Source organism: Aplysia californica, unplaced genomic scaffold (genome assembly GCF_000002075.1).
Source record: "Aplysia californica isolate F4 #8 unplaced genomic scaffold, AplCal3.0 scaffold00337, whole genome shotgun sequence".
Classification (NCBI taxonomy): domain Eukaryota; kingdom Metazoa; phylum Mollusca; class Gastropoda; order Aplysiida; family Aplysiidae; genus Aplysia; species Aplysia californica.
The window spans coordinates 374,794-391,806 of NW_004797607.1; the positions used below are offsets into that span (position 1 = coordinate 374,794).

Here is a 17,013-nt window from a genome sequence, read left to right on the forward strand (position 1 = left end):
TGTTTTCAAACATGTTGACAGTTTTTTTTTCATATTCAGTTATTTGATGCCCCCATTTATAACACCATATTTGAGAGCTGATTCTTAAATGTTTTGCTGGTGACCGCACAGGTATTGTGCAAGTAATTTGAAAAGGTATGAGAGTTGTGGCACTTAGGGGTTATTTTTATTTTCCAGTTCTCAATATATGGCACAACCATGCCTGTTTTACAAATGCACATACAGACGTACCCCGGTTCTTCTACGGGAAATCTGGATTTCTAGAATTGCCTGGAATTTTCTTTTTGTATGTCATACGAGATGTATTTTGAGACCCAATGCATGAATTTCTATTGGTCCAAACCGTTCGAGATCTTTTTCATAGCCAGTTGGCATCTCTGAATGTTAAGCAATTCTCCATTGGTGTTCCCCCTCCTGTCAAGCCAGCATTCAAACACTTTTCTTCCCATTATTTCTTTGCTTCTTTTCGTTCCTACTAACCTTTCTTTTCTTTGTTCAGGCTTTCCAGTCATAAGCAAGAAGGTGCTGAAGGGGACACGGGTCAGCCAGGGACACAGAGTGGTGGTCAGAGCGATGCTTCGCACTCGCAGCAGCAACAGCATACCCAGTTTCTGGGAGATGCATCTCACGCGTTGCCTTCCTTCGGCTCTGTGGACATGAGCACCGTGCCGCTCAGCGATGGTGTCACAGTGGAGGATGTGAGGAACTTTGAGAAGATGTACAGGGAACACGCAGAGGTATGTGAAGAATAATCTTTTAGTAGCAAGTGGATTCAGCATCAAATCTTTAGCAGCTGATAGGCATTCTTATTTCCTCTAATTTTTGCTTCATCTGTGGTTTATGTGTATTTTTTGTTTTGTCATGAACTTGTCTCTTAACTGAGATAAAATATTACATTATTTATGAATTGATATGAATGATGGCATGGGTATGGTCCTTTTGGGTCTCAGTTGTTTTTGTTGTGGTAGGAAAGTGGTGTTTTTTCATGCTATTAAGCTCTGCTAGACTGACTATATTTATATTTATGCTAAAATTAATTGTTCACACGGAGTCAATTTTTTTTGTTGTTTCTTTGTTTTCCTTGGCTTTCTCTTAAGAAAAACATGATAGGTCTCTAGATTGGTAACGACTGTTACAAAAATTGTTAATGGAGGGAAGCGAAAAATTGACATTTGTTACTTGAGTAGCTCTTTATGTCTGAATTGTTGATGTTATCTGTTGGCAGGCTGTGGTGGAAGTTGTGGTGAACCTTCACTTTCATCTTATAGAGAACTTATGGCAGACCTTCTGGAGGAACCCCAGTGCAGAATCACAGTGAGTGCATGTTTTTACCAGGCCATTGAAGAGTGGGTGAATGGTGGACTATAAACCCACTGTTTGTGTTGTTGAGCAATATATTCGTAGATACTCTCCCCAAAATGTATTTTAAAATCCTGCAAAAACTGTGTCAGACAGATGAACACCCCCCCTTAATTTCCCTATCCAAGCCGGAAAGCACCATCTTGTCTTTTTGTAGAGCCTTACCACAAGAATTACTTTCCTGATTGTTACGCAAAAGAAAACCGTATATTTAAAAAAAGCAAGAGTCCAAACACAATGCTGAACCACCGTGACAACACGACGCAGGGAACTCTGTGCCACCACTTTCCAAAGAGGAAAAACACGCGGAAATAATATTCATGGAGTACTCAGTACATCCTTTGAAATTATTGTAACTCATAACAAGGAAAAGGACAAAAACATCAGACTACAAGAAAAAGAAAAAAATAAGAAAAATACAACACCGGGGGTACAAAATGACCCCAGGGTGTACGGATAGGGTTAAGGAACTGTCCGGGGCGGTGCTACTGACTGAAGGGACAAGAAGAGATTCTAAAAGAAGAACCATAAAGCGGCTGATTCATCAATGTCATGTTCGAATGAACTGCAACAGGAGCCTTGAACCATTTGAAAAGATGGAAAAACGCATGTCTAAAGAGAAATTATATGCTTTGTGTGGGTATGAGCCGCTCATGGCATGGGTGCGCAAGTCAGACTATGCCTTCTACCAAGCCCTCGTTGAAAACCTAAAGACAGAAGCACAAAAACCAATGCCCAGCAAAGGATCTTATGCAGTTGCGAGCGCCGTAAAAACAAAATAAAAAAAAAAACGTATATAAAAAACACCCCAACAACACTTCATGCCAAAATACGAGACTGTCTAGCACAGCCTGCTAATGTTTTCATGCCGGAATGCAATAATTGAATGAAAAACACTGACAAAAGGCAGTAGCAGACAGGAGACAAGGAAAGAGAAGTGAAGGGGAAAAAACTCAAAGCCAAAACAAATTGGGTTTTTTTTATGTTCGAATCCTTCTCCATAGTATAAATTATAACTTCTGTACTGCATTTACTAGTGCACCAGAGGTATATTAACATAAATGGTCCCTGGAATTAAAGACAACACAGAACGAATATTGTATTTCACACCAATTTTGTTGTCTTTTTATCTTTTTTATCTGTATATTGTTTGTCTTTTGATTTAGTCGAAAACATGAACAATGTATACGTCGATTCAAAATTACATAGGAGGGAATAGCATAGAAGCAAGGTGTTTATGTATGGCACAGTAGGAAAAAAATAAGTTGAGAAATCAGCAAAGTAGGATGAAGCACTGTTGTCTCATTTTGGGATAAATAATGGAGGCAAAAGGAAGTAGACCCTAGTTTCTTTGTTTGCCTTTATGAGATTTGTCTTTTATTTATGTTTGATTTTTACAGCTTATAATGATACTTTGAGTATGTTTGATAGATCTTAGGAATTACTTATCAAAAAGATATGTCGTTTTTAACCCCTTTCCACTTTGCTCCATAGTTTATGACGGTCACTTTAAACAGTGTGTAAGGTTCAATGTTGTTTATTATTTTCGTCTTTTTTGCCTTTTCCAGGCTCCTTAACCCAAGCTATTCGTAACTTTGCAAAGAGTTTGGAAGGGTGGCTGAAGAGTGCTATGCAAAATGTACCCGAGGAAATGGTGAAAACAAAGGTAACTTGCAGTGAGAGTGGCAGTTTGGCATAATGATCTTTCTATTCAAGATTTCTTTTTCTTGTATTGAAGTCTTCCCTGAGTGGGTATGGTTGGGCACTGTGGTATGGTTTGCTCCTTTTTTTTCATATTAAACACCTATTGTCCTTATCTCTCCTCCTTTTCTTTGTTACTCTTCAATAATAATGCCTTTAATCTTCGGCACATATATATGACTGATATTTGTCGTGTAAATCTGTTACTAAATCTAAAGACTCTCTAGAAGCCATACTGTTGAATATTGATCCTAGTCTGCATGGGTTATTTTAAATTCATATTTTTCACACTAATCGGCAAAGCAGGGTGGGCTCTAAAAGATAATTATCATGTAAAGTTTCACTAAATGTATTGTGCATTCACCTGCTACCATCATGAAAAATCTGTTTTAGCCATGTCCACCAGTCGGCATTATAAGGTAGTCCAATGTGGGTTTGATATTGAAACTACAGTAAAACCCGGATGACACAAATTTCATGAGATCGATCAGACAATTTCTTTGTGTTGAGCAGATTGCTAATGAAAAGAACAAAAAAGGGGAGCCAACTCCGTCTTGGCTGCAGAATTAAAGAGGTGGTAGCTGTTTACTTGGTTTTCTGTACTTCTACTAAGTTTAATAACAAAAACAAATAAAATATGGAGATGATAAATCATAGCTGCAGATTATAAAGATAATTTGAAAATATTTTAAAGAGTTAGATGTTCCCTTTAAATAAGGAATGGTTTTCGGCTTCAACGTGTTTCGTTTCTATGTTGTGCTATTCAACGCGACTTTCTCACCACTTGCTATGCATGGGAACTTGGGGGGAAAAACTTGACCGCACGAAAAAACTCAGAGGTTCTTGCTGTATGTTGGTGTATTTTTCTCCTTTGGGGATTGATGTTTAAACAGAATAAAATGTGTATTTTAAAATATATTTCTCTTGACTATCTCTTGTGATGTCTGCTCTCAGCTTGGAGCTGTGTGTGCCTTTGCTCAAACCCTGCGGCGCTACACGTCCTTGAACCATCTGGCTCAGGCAGCGCGCGCCGTGCTACAGAATACGTCTCAGATAAACCAGATGCTCACAGATCTCAACAGGGTCGACTTCACTAATGTACAGGTGAGATGTGTGTGCTCGTGTCTATGGTTGGAGTAGTGTGCTCAACTACTTTTTTACAATCTGTAGTATTGTTGTCATTTTGTTTCTAGTGATACATTGTGGTTGTAATGCTAATCCACCATTAATTGCGATCCTGCATCAGTGTGTAAATGCTGTCCCGGGTAATGTCTCTTCCGCTCATATGACCATATGCAGTTGCGAGCGCTGTGAAACATTTACCACTTAATATCTCTGAAGAAGAAAGAAGAAGAAGCGTTAGCATGCCTTCTGCATAGAATATGGTTTAGACAATAGTGCAAACTAAATAGCCAACATAAAAGAGGTGTCCTTTTCTTAGTTTAGTTTTAGTAGAAGTTTTACGGCGCTCGCAACTGCATAAGGCCATATGAGCGCCTGAAGATTAGAGCTGTTACAAGAGAGTAACAAACATAAAAAAGAAGAAGGGGAGATAAGGACGATAGATGTTTGACAGGAAAGAAGAAGCAAACCACACCAGAGCACCCGCCAACCACCCACTGTCCTTTTCTGTTGTCACAAAGGATGGCTTGACGTATGTAAGTGGACCTTGCATGTATTGCTAAGGTATCGGTAATGTTTCCTGTCAGGGTTGTATGGGGCTGTGACAGACCATGATAGATATACTTCTTAATGGCTGCAATATTTCCAGCCCCATGCATGCAAATGTTGTGAGTTTGATTCCCGGGTGGGGAAGATGTTTTGTTGGATGTCTCGGGCTTTGTGCTGTGATACAGTATCCGACACAACCTTTGCTGGCCATGACGGGCCAAGATGATGCAACCTGCTTTGCTACTAATTATCTAGATTGTCTTAATGAAACAAAACACTCATATTCCGACAACTACAACACCATGCTTTGTTTCCATTGTTTAGGAGCAAGCTTCCTGGGTGTGCCAGTGTGAGGACGTGCTGGTGCAGCAGTTGGAGCAGGACTTCAAAAATACATTGAAGCAAGGCAACTCCCTGGAACAGTGGGCCCAGTGGCTGGAGGGCGTGGTCAACCAAGTTCTTAAGCCACATGAAGGCAATGAGAATTTCCCCAAGGCAGCCCGTCAGTTTTTGCTCAAGTGGTCTTTTTACAGGTGACTGGTCTGGTTTATTACTCTTCTGTTTGCTTCATGACAAGTTGTCTTACCTGTTCATGTTGTTTGCTTCCCCATTCCAAGAATGATCAATGTTTGAAAAACAGCATGGGCTAGGAACACAAGACAACAAGACAAAGAAAAATTAAATAAATTAGTACGAAAAGTATGTAAAATTTCAACATCTTCATTCCCCTACTTGAATGAATTGTACATAACAGCTTGCACACAAAAAATTAATTCCATCTTTTTAGACAACATCCTTTGTTCCGTCAAATAAAAGCGCACCAGTCAGAAGTTAAAGACCTAGGCTTCTGATCTGTAACGAAGAAAGATTCAGAAGGTCATTTTTACCATCATCCATCAAAATTCTTCCATCTTAACCGTCTTGTATAAGTATTCATATGACCTTAGAGCATGCATCAGAATAACATTGAGTATGTATCTAGCTTAAGGTAATTATTATTTATATTGCTGCTCATTTATCTTAAGCATGTGATTGTAAGCCTGCGTGTGTGTGCATGTGGTGAAACACCAAGCCAATGTGCCAGGATCTGGACAATAAAGATGTATCTTATCTTAAAACACTGCAAAAGACATAATGAGAATGGTGTGAAACTTTGTAGTATTTTAGTATAAATAGGTGACATCTGACTTGTTGAAAAGGTCTTATGCACACATTTTCTATTTTTTTTACTTAGTGACATTAAGATAACCCTTCTTTTAGTGTAAAGAATAGGCATCTATGCCACCTGGGTAGCGAGATATTGGTGTTGTCATTTCAGTTTTCTTTTTACGCTTTTCATACCTTGTGCTGTCGTCTCCCACACTATAACTATTTTAATTATATAACTATTATAAGATGGTTTTTCATTGTGGATAGTTGAGGTGTGATGGTTTGCTCTTTCTTTCCTATCAAACGTCGGTCGACCTTATCTTTCCTTCTTTCCTTAATCTTCAGCACTGAAATCACCTATTTGTGTACAAGTGCTATAAAACTCTTGTCAAAACTAAAAACTAAAAAGATCTTTAATCATTTTCCAGCTCCATGGTGATAAGAGATCTGACACTACGTAGTGCGGCCAGCTTTGGCTCCTTTCACCTGATCCGACTGCTCTATGATGAGTTCATGTTCTATCTGGTGGAACACAAGGTGGCCAGTGCCACAGGGCAGACGCCTATTGCTGTGATGGGTGAGGTCAGACAGGTAAGTTAAAACCACTTAAACTATGTGGGAAGTGGACAGGGGAAAGTGTAAGGATTAATACTGGCATAGCCTTGTGCAGACAAAGAAAATTTTAAGTTTTATTACTGGCATAGCCTTGTGAAGTAATTATATTACTCTTAAATTAAAAATGAAGTCTTTGTAAAATGTATGAATTTAACTTCAAAACTTATGGAATAATTGGTGGGAGATGAGAATTCACAAGTGTAGAAAGTGATACTCTAAAAGACAAATACCTTTTGCCATCACCTAGTTGTTATGTTTGGGATCTATTGTGAACTTCTTGTTTTCAATTTGCTTGAGGTTGTTATGATAATTGCCTTTAAGCTGCCTGAATCAGCCATAAAAATAATCATTTCAATATTCCCAGTATGTATTGTCTTTGAAAGTTATGGGGATTGTTGTTATGGTTAGTTTTTGGTTGATGCAGGTAACATGATGTAAGTCTAGGAATCAGGGTGCCATGGCGTGCTTTTTAAAATTTAGACCTTGCGTTCCCCAGTTCCACGATCTGAGCAGTGCCGTGAACCTGGGCACCATGGACGTGGAAGATGACGAGTCTTCAAACTCCTCTCAACCCTCCATGACTGGAGTTCAGACTCAACTTCAGGCTCCAATGGTCCAGAGGGTTTCCATGGTAACCACACCATCCACCACGCCCACTCCAACAACGTTGATGCTCGTCACCTCCAATTCAGCGAACACAGCCGGCACTGTGGGCCAGCCCACCGTGGGCATTCGTCCTGCTGCGGCCCTCGGACAAGCTGGCACTCCTACGGCTATCACTGTCCGACCGACTGCGAATGGTGTGGGTGGGCCCGGGGGCCTGGTGGTGCTGTCTGGCACTTCGGTGGCTGGAGCCACGCCTGCCCACTCTGTGACCACCCCAGCTCAGGGAGGCCTGCCCACCACACTGGCCGTGCGCACTGCCACCACCGCCAACCCCAATGCCAGCAAAACACACACCATCCTCGTGATGCCAGTGTCCTCCACTGGGGCTGCCGAAATGTCTGCTGCTAAACGAGTCAAGACAGAATGATCCGGCACGGCTGCCCTCTCTCACTCCTAGCTTGTATTTTAGCAAAACGAAGAACAATTTTGCTATGCCAAAGGATAAGGGGGCAGTGTGATTTCAGTGAAAAATGATATCTGCAAAGTCGCATTGCAAGTACACAGACGAAGGAATGGGCTGCTACCGACATCTGTCAGCAGACACTCTCTGATGTCTGTGTCCTGCCCTATATGACACCTGTTGGCATTACGCTTGACAACTGGCAGTCTCGCTCTCGATGTCTGTCAGCTGTCTCTCTCCGACATGTGCCGGCTGCCCTATCCGATGTGTCAGAGCTACCTGACATCTGTCCTCAACAGCTACTACTTTCTGACTCTAAAGCATGTTTGGTGTCACAGAAGTTTTGCTCATGAACAAGCAAAACTGCTCCAACCATTGGTCATCTTTGCTGGGTCAACGTGTCAGAAGTAGGTGTTACTTTTCCCTTACACAAGATATAACCCCCCTCTCCACCCCCTCCCAGTGCTCTGCAATTATGAAACCTTGTAAATCAAAAATGTTATCCTTGGCGCAGTATTTTGAGTGATAAACAAATGCAAAAGATAGTTATCAAATCTATGCAGACAGAATGGAATCGTTGTTCTCCATGTCCTGGCTCTAGACAAAAGTGTGTATACAGCAGGCAGCACAATGTTGATGTGTTTGTGCTGGGATGATCATTTCTCCATGTCTGTGGAAGAGGGGCCTTTCTCGCTCAAGCACAGTGGTCTCTGGGCACGGTACCTGGAGCACTACCCGAACCTGTTGCTAGTGTCAGTTTTGTTTGCCTGTGGACAAGAAAGCATTCTTTTTCAAAGAAAGATTTTCTTATTGAAAACAAATTGTTTTACTGCTGATTCCGTCCGTTGTTCTTGAATGTCAGTGTACTGCTTCCATGTTCTCAGTCTCTGGGTTTGTGTTACCTCATTCCTATCTCAAACTGGGTTGGCTAATCCATTCATATGTAATTCTTTGTAGCTGTAGCTATTGTATTATTCAGGAAACATTCTGTAATGGCTTTTATTAGATTCGTCTAATTTTCTGGCTAGCAATCAGTTTGCTTGATTACTGTCTAAAAAATAAAGAACATGAAATTTAGAGGATGGGTTCAAGAATATCCTAACCATTTTTAAGTAATTGAGGACACCATGTTAAGAGAACCAATCTGCCAGTTACCAGCAGTATTTTTTATTTAAAGTGATTTGTCTTACTGAAAACTGCTGATACATACCATTGTCATCTCTATCTTTTAACTTGACAATTATGTCATCAAAATCACTTAAAAGCTACAGTAATCAATTTTGTGGAACAAGTATTCATGTAATATACCTGTCTGCCTGAAAAATTGTTCACTTTTCTTTGCATTCCCAGTACATGTGAGAAAATGTACTAGAATGTGGCTGCCTGCATTTTGTATTAGGAGGCATGTAGTGCGAGTCTCAACTGAATGTGGAAGATATGTTTCTTGCTTTGTGAGGGATTGGAGGCATTAATATGAATGGTTTTGTGGTAAGTTATGGAGAGACCAACTACTGTTGATGTACAGGACTGATAGAGCTGAATGTAATATGCACACCATGTGTTTGGGTCCTAGTTCTAATCTCTGGTTTATTGGAATTTCTGTGCATTCAGATCAAAGATCCACACCCGTGTCAGTCTACGTAGATGGATAAATTTATTTCTTATCTCATCTGCTCTAATGTTCAGACTGGAGTCCTACATCCTACAGTTGAGGGGAGTTTGTCAAGCTAGCGTTACGGCGGCAATATAATTTCTACTTTGAAGTCCCGCGCAGTGGGGCAAGTTCAGCCAGGCTAATTTTTGCGAACCCCTTTTTTGTTGAAATAGTTCAATGTGATATATTTGTACTCCTGGTCAAATTTTGATGTGAAAACAAACCAAATAAAATAGAATTAGACTTTGTCTTGGATCATCAATTCCCCCCCAAAATTACAACCCCAGTCAGCTGCCGTCTGTTAAACTGACGGGTAGATGTGGGTCTTTGGTTAGATTTTGGGTTTTGGCGCCATGAAGAGCAAGGTGTTGGTTTGGGTTGAGCAGGGACTGAATGTTTCTGCCCAACAAAATTATAAAAATGTTGATAGTTTGGTTAGTTGTTGAGCAGGCAGACAAAAGTGATGTCATGATGTTTTCCCAGTTGTTGTTTTTTTCACTGTATTTCAGAGGGTTAGAGTAGCGACATGTTTGATATCAAGTGCAAGAATCATAGTACAAATTTTTTTTTTTTTTTTAAGTAAAATACTTGAACTCTTTTTTCATAAGTGTTTATAATAGCATTGTAGTTTTGGGGTGTTTTTTTCAACGTTAAATTTTAAAATATAATTGTCAAGTTGAATTAAAGAGGGGGGTGAGAGGAGCTTCTCTTTTCTTATGGGACTGAAAACATTTTCTTAAAATAAGAAAATGGTATTTCATGTTTTTAAAAATCTTGTTGGCCTCGTTGTTCACGGTTGATGGAAAAACTGTAAGTGGAAGAGACAGCTGCGACAGTGAGCCCTGAATGACAGTTTTTTAGGCATCGGTGTTGGGGAAGTTAGGAGATGCATTCATCAAAGCTTTGAAGTTTCACGCACATTAATGCACAGAAGTGAACCTATATCAACTTGTTCTCCTTTGCTCTATTATTTTGCTCATAACAATTATTATCTTGCATTACCACGACCTCTATGCGAAACAGTGTCAGCAGCATTGTAAGACAAATTGTGATATAATATGTAAAGCTTCATGTGAGATGCAGTTTCGTGCTGGTTTGAGGGCAGATTCCTAAAACCTCTGGCTTCAAAAAGTTTTTGGGGAATGTTTTAATCCTGTCCTTGGCATTGCCTTCGTCTCAAACTCCTTTACTTTGTCAGTTTGTTTTATAAAGAAATATGACTGTGTTTGATAGTGTTCCCTAATTGTTCAGCACGTTTCAGCATTAGTGTAAAGAAAGAGGATCATTGTTTATAGGGGGAAAAAGGTGTTGAAGTCTGCCTGTGTCTGTCTGATTTGGGGATATTTGGACATATAAGACGTGTGGAAGTATAATGTTTTTTACGGTACATGTAATTATGAGGTTGGTGGGATCTGCTGTATGAGCCACACGCAAATTGAGAATGCTGTTTCTTCAGGTGATTATGTTATGTCTGAGCCTTCATGTATATTTTCATTGTAAGATTCTCTCATATTTAGAGGAAACCATTTAAATAAATGATCACATAGATATGAAGATACGTCATCTGTACATTGAAATAGTAAGAGTTATTTATTAGGTGCTAAATTTATCTTTAGATGAAAGTAAATGTGGATATATGATTCTTGTTAATTGGAATTTATTTGAGTCTTTTTGCTGGGGCTCTTCAGTGTGAAAGATGAGTAGTGTATTTTCCCCCCTGTACATATTTCCTTCTTGTTTTCCATATTTATGATTTATGTGGTTCAGGTTTGAGGGATGTCCTTTCCACTTGTTTCACAGATGACTTGAGAATGGATGACAAGATGTTGAGATGTGATAACCTTTTGTTTGCCAAAGTTTGAATCATTCCAGTGTGTATAAAGTTTGATGCCATGACTGGAGAGAGAGAGAGTCATTTATCCGAGTTGTGTTTGAATGTCTTATATGAAAGGCAGGTGATGAAGTCTGGTTGTTTCAGAGTCATTGTGTCCATGAGGTGTGTGGACAGAACTTGATTCACTTGTCTAAGAGTATAAATTATTTTCTGAAAACTTTGACTGAATTTCCATTGTCATATTGGCCTGTTTTTGTGTCCTCTGAGTGAGTGTGTATTTTGACCTGTTTGTGCCCTCTGAAGTGAAAGTGAATGGTGCATTGTGGTTAGTCATGTTTTCCTCTTTAATTGCATTATCAGATATATAGTTTATTTATCTGTAAAATCATTAGGGGAAGGGAGGGAGTGAGTTTTTTGGGTTTTTTGTCCGTGCATTTGTTTCCAGGTTGTCTTTTTTTCTGCATATCCTCACTAGGAAAATGAGACTGAGGGTGGATAGAGGGAGATTCATTTTATATTGTCTTTCCGGGTATAAAGGGAAAAAAGATTGCTACCAAGCAAATAGCTGTTAGTCTAGCAAGTAACACATTGTAGGTTGTTTCGAATTTTGTGATTGGGAGGAGCGCCTGGAACTTCGGAGCTTGTCCTAGCTTGTTCTTTATTCAAGTCCAAGTGTATTATGGTAATTGTGCCTCTCCTGTATCAGTATTTGTTTTGAAAATGGGAAAAATGTTAATTGTTTTGCCATCTTAGATTGAATGAATTGGAAGACAAGTCCTACAGTAATGGGTTCTGGTACTGCAGACATTTTGGATCACAGGACTCTCGACAGGCTATATCAGGTCTAGGTGTTGGATTTTATTTTTTATTGTGTTGGTGTCAGAAGCTACCATTACGAGAAGGGTGCAACATTTCATTTTCACATATTTTGTTTTTGCTTTTTTCACTTTGAAGGAAACTCTAGTCATTGATGATGTGAATATAAAATATATAATACATTACTGTTATTTTTATGAAATGTCGCCTTTTCCTGATGATCACTATTCATTGTACTCATTTTCCCCGTTTCATTTCTTTAGACCTTATAGAAATAGGATTTCATAAATATGCAGCAAGCATCAAATTGGTCTGGTTCTATTTAATCTGAAGACAGAAGTCTCATTTTCAGGTGTAGAGATAAAAGCTCAGGTCTATTTTAAGTCTAAATCTCTCGTTGTTATGTCTGTACTGTCATTAGAACTGTTTTACATAGCTGCTGTCCCTAATGTGCTTTTCATGCTTTGTGTTTCTGCATAGACTGAGATATCTCTCACTCTCTGTGTTGACAATCAGTAAGGATGTGAAAAAAAACAGTTTAGCTCTTCTAATCGGAACTCAGCTCTCCGAAGATTTTCTGTGAATTTAGTGCTTGTCAGGAAAGTTTAAGGTTGTATATTGACAGAAGAACAGACATTTAATATCGATATGGTTTGTTAATGAAAAAATCTTTATTTTGTAAAGTCATATTATACACATACTAGTAACAATGTAGCTTTCTGATTTTGTTACACATCTTACTAGTAGAAATTGCCTTTGATTTCAGCTCTCTGTCTTTCTTTCTGTTTTTAATTTGCTCCTCAGGCGTGAGTGCCTTGTGATGTTGAAGAATGTTCACAAAAAATGGCTGGCGAACTGTCTCAAAAATGTTCTTTGTCGATAGAATGTTATGTTGATGAAATCAGTTTCTCCTTAGGATTGTTGGTAGCCTTTTGTGTTGACAATAATTCTGTTTTTCCTAGGTTCTGTTTGACGTTGTACTCTGTCAGGGGTTGGTTTTCTTTGTTCCTCTGTTGTATCATCCCTCTTCATTACTCACACACTTCGATTTCATTAAAATTGACTGAAATCCCTTCATCTGCTGAATAAAATGCATTGTTTACTCCTAACTATATTATTGTTTTTTCGTTTGGCTTTTGTGTGAAAGCGCTTTGTGATTTTGATTGTTTTTGTTAGTATGTGTGTGGGAGAAGTAGACAGTGGGTGTTGGCGAGTGCTCTGATGTGGTTTGCTCCTTCTTTCCTATCAAACGTCTGTCGTCCTTATCTCCCCTCCTTCTTTTTTGTGTTTGTTACTCTCTTGTAACACCTCTAATCTTCTGGCGTTCATATGACCTAATGCAGTTGCGAGCGCCGTAAAAAACATTAACCAAGTAAAATAGCGGAAGAACAAAGAAGAAAAAGACAGACGAGCAGAGAAAGCAAAACCTCTACTAAAACTGAAAGAAGTAGACACGAGAACAAAAACAGCGATAAAAAAAAAATGGAGAAAAAAAACAGTTGAACAGACCGCAAACCACCCAGAGGAGCAGAATCTACAAAACCACACACCCTGAGATAGTGCTTGGAAAGTACCCGGATAAGGAAGAATCACACATGCCTGTAAAACAGAGAACAGCAGTAGAGAGGCGTCAAGTTTGGACCACTGACTACCAACCAGTAACACCTTTAATCTTCGGTACTTATTTGACCTAATTGTTTTGCAAGTGCCATAAAACTCTTACTTTAACAAGCAAGGGATGCCAATAATGAAACGAAACCTACACACTCATACGAACACATAAACCTACGGACACACGGACAACAAAAATTGATGAAGATGAAATAAAAAATCTGCATGTACTGGTATCAAGGAAAGAAACTCAAGATTCTGAGATGAAAACGTTGGACTTATTCAGAAGTACAAAATACCTTAAGTTCTACCTTTTGATTTCATGGTTTAGAAAACACGATTGTTAGATTGTATTTCACACAAAAAAATAGAAATCCAACATGGGGAATATAATATAATAATACAGGTAATACGAATAAATGGATATGGTATCACTTCCACATTCAGTGATGTGATTTACATGAGTGGGTGGTTGGCGGGTGCTCTGGTGTGGTTTGCTCCTTCTTACCTATAAAAAATCTATTGTCTCTATCTCTCCTCTTTCTTTTTTATGTTATTACTCTTTTGTACCACCTCTAAGTTTTGGCATTTATATGACCTTATTGTGTTGCAAGTGCCTTAAAACTCTTACTAAAACTAAACTAAACTGATTTACATATCATAATGGATGCATGTATGTATGTACTTCTATTCTGACCAGAATGCTTTTAGTTTTAGCAAGGTTTTTCGGAGCTCGCAACTGCATAAGGTCATGAGCGCCAAGAGGTGGATGTCAACAGGGGAAGTCAAAATGGGGAATCAGGCTTACTCTGCTCACCTCTCTAGCCTCAACAGCACAAAGTCTGCTTCGACTGTCAACTGTCAAGGCACCCCGGAAATAGCAGTTCACAAGAGAGTGACAAACATACAAAAGAAGTAGAAGAAAAATGAGGGCAGTAAGGATGAGGAAAGAAAAAGCAGCAGCCCCCCACCCCCCACCCCCCTATGTAAATGTTGTTGCGGCACAGTATGAGCATGACATTGAATCAGCCCGTTAACAATCCTTCAGTGCATAAGAACACGTTAATATCCCCCTTTGGGGCTTCCACACACACACACACACACACACACACACACAGAGTGGGTGGTTGACGGGTTCTCTCCTCCTTCTTTTTTGTGTGTTACTCTCTTGTAATATTTCTATTCTTTGGCACTATAAGACCTTATTGTGTTGCAAGTGCCGTAAAGCTCTAACGAAAACTAAAACAACAACAACAACAACACACACACACACACACACAACACACACACACACACACACAGTGGGTGGTTGGCAGGTGCTCTCCTTTTTGTGTGTTACTCTCTTGTAATATTTCTATTCTTCGGCACTATAAGACTTTGTTGTGTTGCAAGTGCCGTAAAGCTCTAACGAAAACTAAAACAACAACAACAACAACACACACACACACACACACAACACACACACACACACACACAGTGGGTGGTTGGCAGGTGCTCTCCTTTTTGTGTGTTACTCTCTTGTAATATTTCTATTCTTCGGCACTATAAGACTTTGTTGTATTGCAAGTGCCGTAAAGCTCTAACGAAAACTAAAACAACAACAACAACACACACACAACACACACACACACACACACACACAGTGGGTGGTTGGCAGCTGCTTTCCTTTTTTGTGTGTTACTCTCGTGTAACACTTCTATTCTTCGGCACTATAAGACTTTGTTGTGTTGCAAGTGCCGTAAAGCTCTAACGAAAACTAAAAAAACAACACACACACACACACACACACACGCACACACACAATTGGATATAAGGGCAGATTACAGGAATAAGAGGCAGGGTATTTAACAAGTTTATTATAAAACATGCACATGTACAATATATCCACTATACACCAGCAGGAGATTTAGCCCCTGTTCTGTAATGGCAGAAGACCACACACATAATTTGAACATCAACAGGGATGCCACTTTTTTCCGGTATTTCCGGTATTTTGATCCTGATCCGCTGTTCCGTTATTGAGATCGAGATAGAATCTATAGTTGAAAAAAAAAACAACCCACGCACATGTTCAGTAAGTCTAATCTATTTTTCTTCAAATGTTTGTCATTTCTTTGTATGTACACCCTTTGTTTTTGTTTGTCATTTCTCTCTATGTACACCCATTGCTTATGTTTGTTTGTCATTTCTCTCTATGTACACCCATTGCTTATGTTTGTTTGTCATTTCTCTCTATGTACACCCTTTGGGTTCTCCCCCTCCCCCCCCAAGGCAGTGCCACTGACTGTAGTATATTATTATTTAGGCCATTCCCAAAGGGGGGAAATTCCTCGTTCAAGCACAGTAGAATTGTAAATGGACTGATTCATGTCACGCTCATAACTGTGCCTGATCTACAACAGGGAACTGCTGCTATTTCTTTCCTAATCCTTACTATTTTAATTTTCCTCTACTTCTTTTGTATGTTTGTCACTCTCTAATGACCTGCTATTTCTGGGGTGCCTTGACAGTCGAAGCAGACCTTGTGCTGTTGAAGCTGGAGAGGTGAGCAGTCTAAGCCCGATTCCCTGTAGAGACTTCTCTGTTGACACCCACCCCTTGGCGCTCATATGACCTTATGCAGTTGCGAGCGCCGTAAAACCCTCTACTATAAAAAAAAAAATTCTCTCTATGTACACCCTTTGGGTTTCAAATTGATATTCATATGACCGTGGCGCGTGGATTTTCAGCTATTTTCAAAAACGTTGAGTGGCATCCCTGCACCAAAGCTCAGATCTACTGCAGTGGTAGGCTATTACCTTTGCGTAAATCTCTACCTTCTTCCCTTCCTTGACGTTTTGTCGTAGCATAGGGGCCTGTAGTTTTCCATCGCAGGTAGTTGGAGGGTGCCACTGATAGGGCTTACTTCTTTTCTTTCCCACGGTTATTCAGTTATTCTTTCCTTTTTTCCCCAGCCCTGATTTGCCGTTATTATTTTGATGTGTGCTGCTTCTCTCTGCTCTAACAAACAAGCTTTCCACCTTCAGTTTGGCTTATATTAAAATATGTGTCTGGCAGGGCGCAAAACTCATACGAGCTTTGGGCAGGGGATGAGGATTAATTGAGCTTGAATATTATTACGGCACTCTCATTATTAAAGAGTACGCGAATATTGAAAAGGATTGGGACACGAGGTTTGGGGGTGGGGGTGGGGTAGGCTTTCTAAGTAACCTGAGAAAGCCTGGGGGAGGGGGGAAGGGACAATACAGGGACAACTCAAGCATATATTATAAATGGACAAAGTGTAAAGAAGTCATAGGGGGCTCTCGTGGTCTAGGGGTTAAGGTGTTGGCCTCTCATTCAAAAGGTCCCATGTTCGAATCTCTAAATTTGTCTCTTTTCACGTCATTTCCTGCTCTCTAGCAATGTTCTGTCGTCTGTTTTCGTCTCCTCTTTCTGCTTCCGCCCTCTCACCTTCTTTGCCTCTTCCTCTAGGCTCCTGATTCTTTCTACAGCCTTTCTACTGCTACCCCTTCGCTTCTTCTTACTGCTGTAATA

General features: G+C 39.7%; 1 protein-coding gene across 1 annotated transcript in view; it reads left to right on the plus strand.

Annotated features, from left to right (window-relative positions):
- Positions 1-9,777, plus strand: part of LOC101863356 (DNA-binding protein RFX2) — a 32,879-nt gene extending 23,102 nt beyond the window's left edge. The window contains exons 10-17 of the mRNA XM_035970910.1: positions 500-737; positions 1,226-1,314; positions 1,934-2,097; positions 2,928-3,025; positions 4,015-4,164; positions 5,056-5,264; positions 6,309-6,471; positions 6,992-9,777. Of these exons, the coding sequence (XP_035826803.1) occupies positions 500-737; positions 1,226-1,314; positions 1,934-2,097; positions 2,928-3,025; positions 4,015-4,164; positions 5,056-5,264; positions 6,309-6,471; positions 6,992-7,528 (1,648 nt within the window). The 3' untranslated portion in view covers positions 7,529-9,777. The remainder of the gene's footprint in view (positions 1-499; positions 738-1,225; positions 1,315-1,933; positions 2,098-2,927; positions 3,026-4,014; positions 4,165-5,055; positions 5,265-6,308; positions 6,472-6,991) is intronic.
- Positions 9,778-17,013: the final 7,236 nt, after the last annotated feature.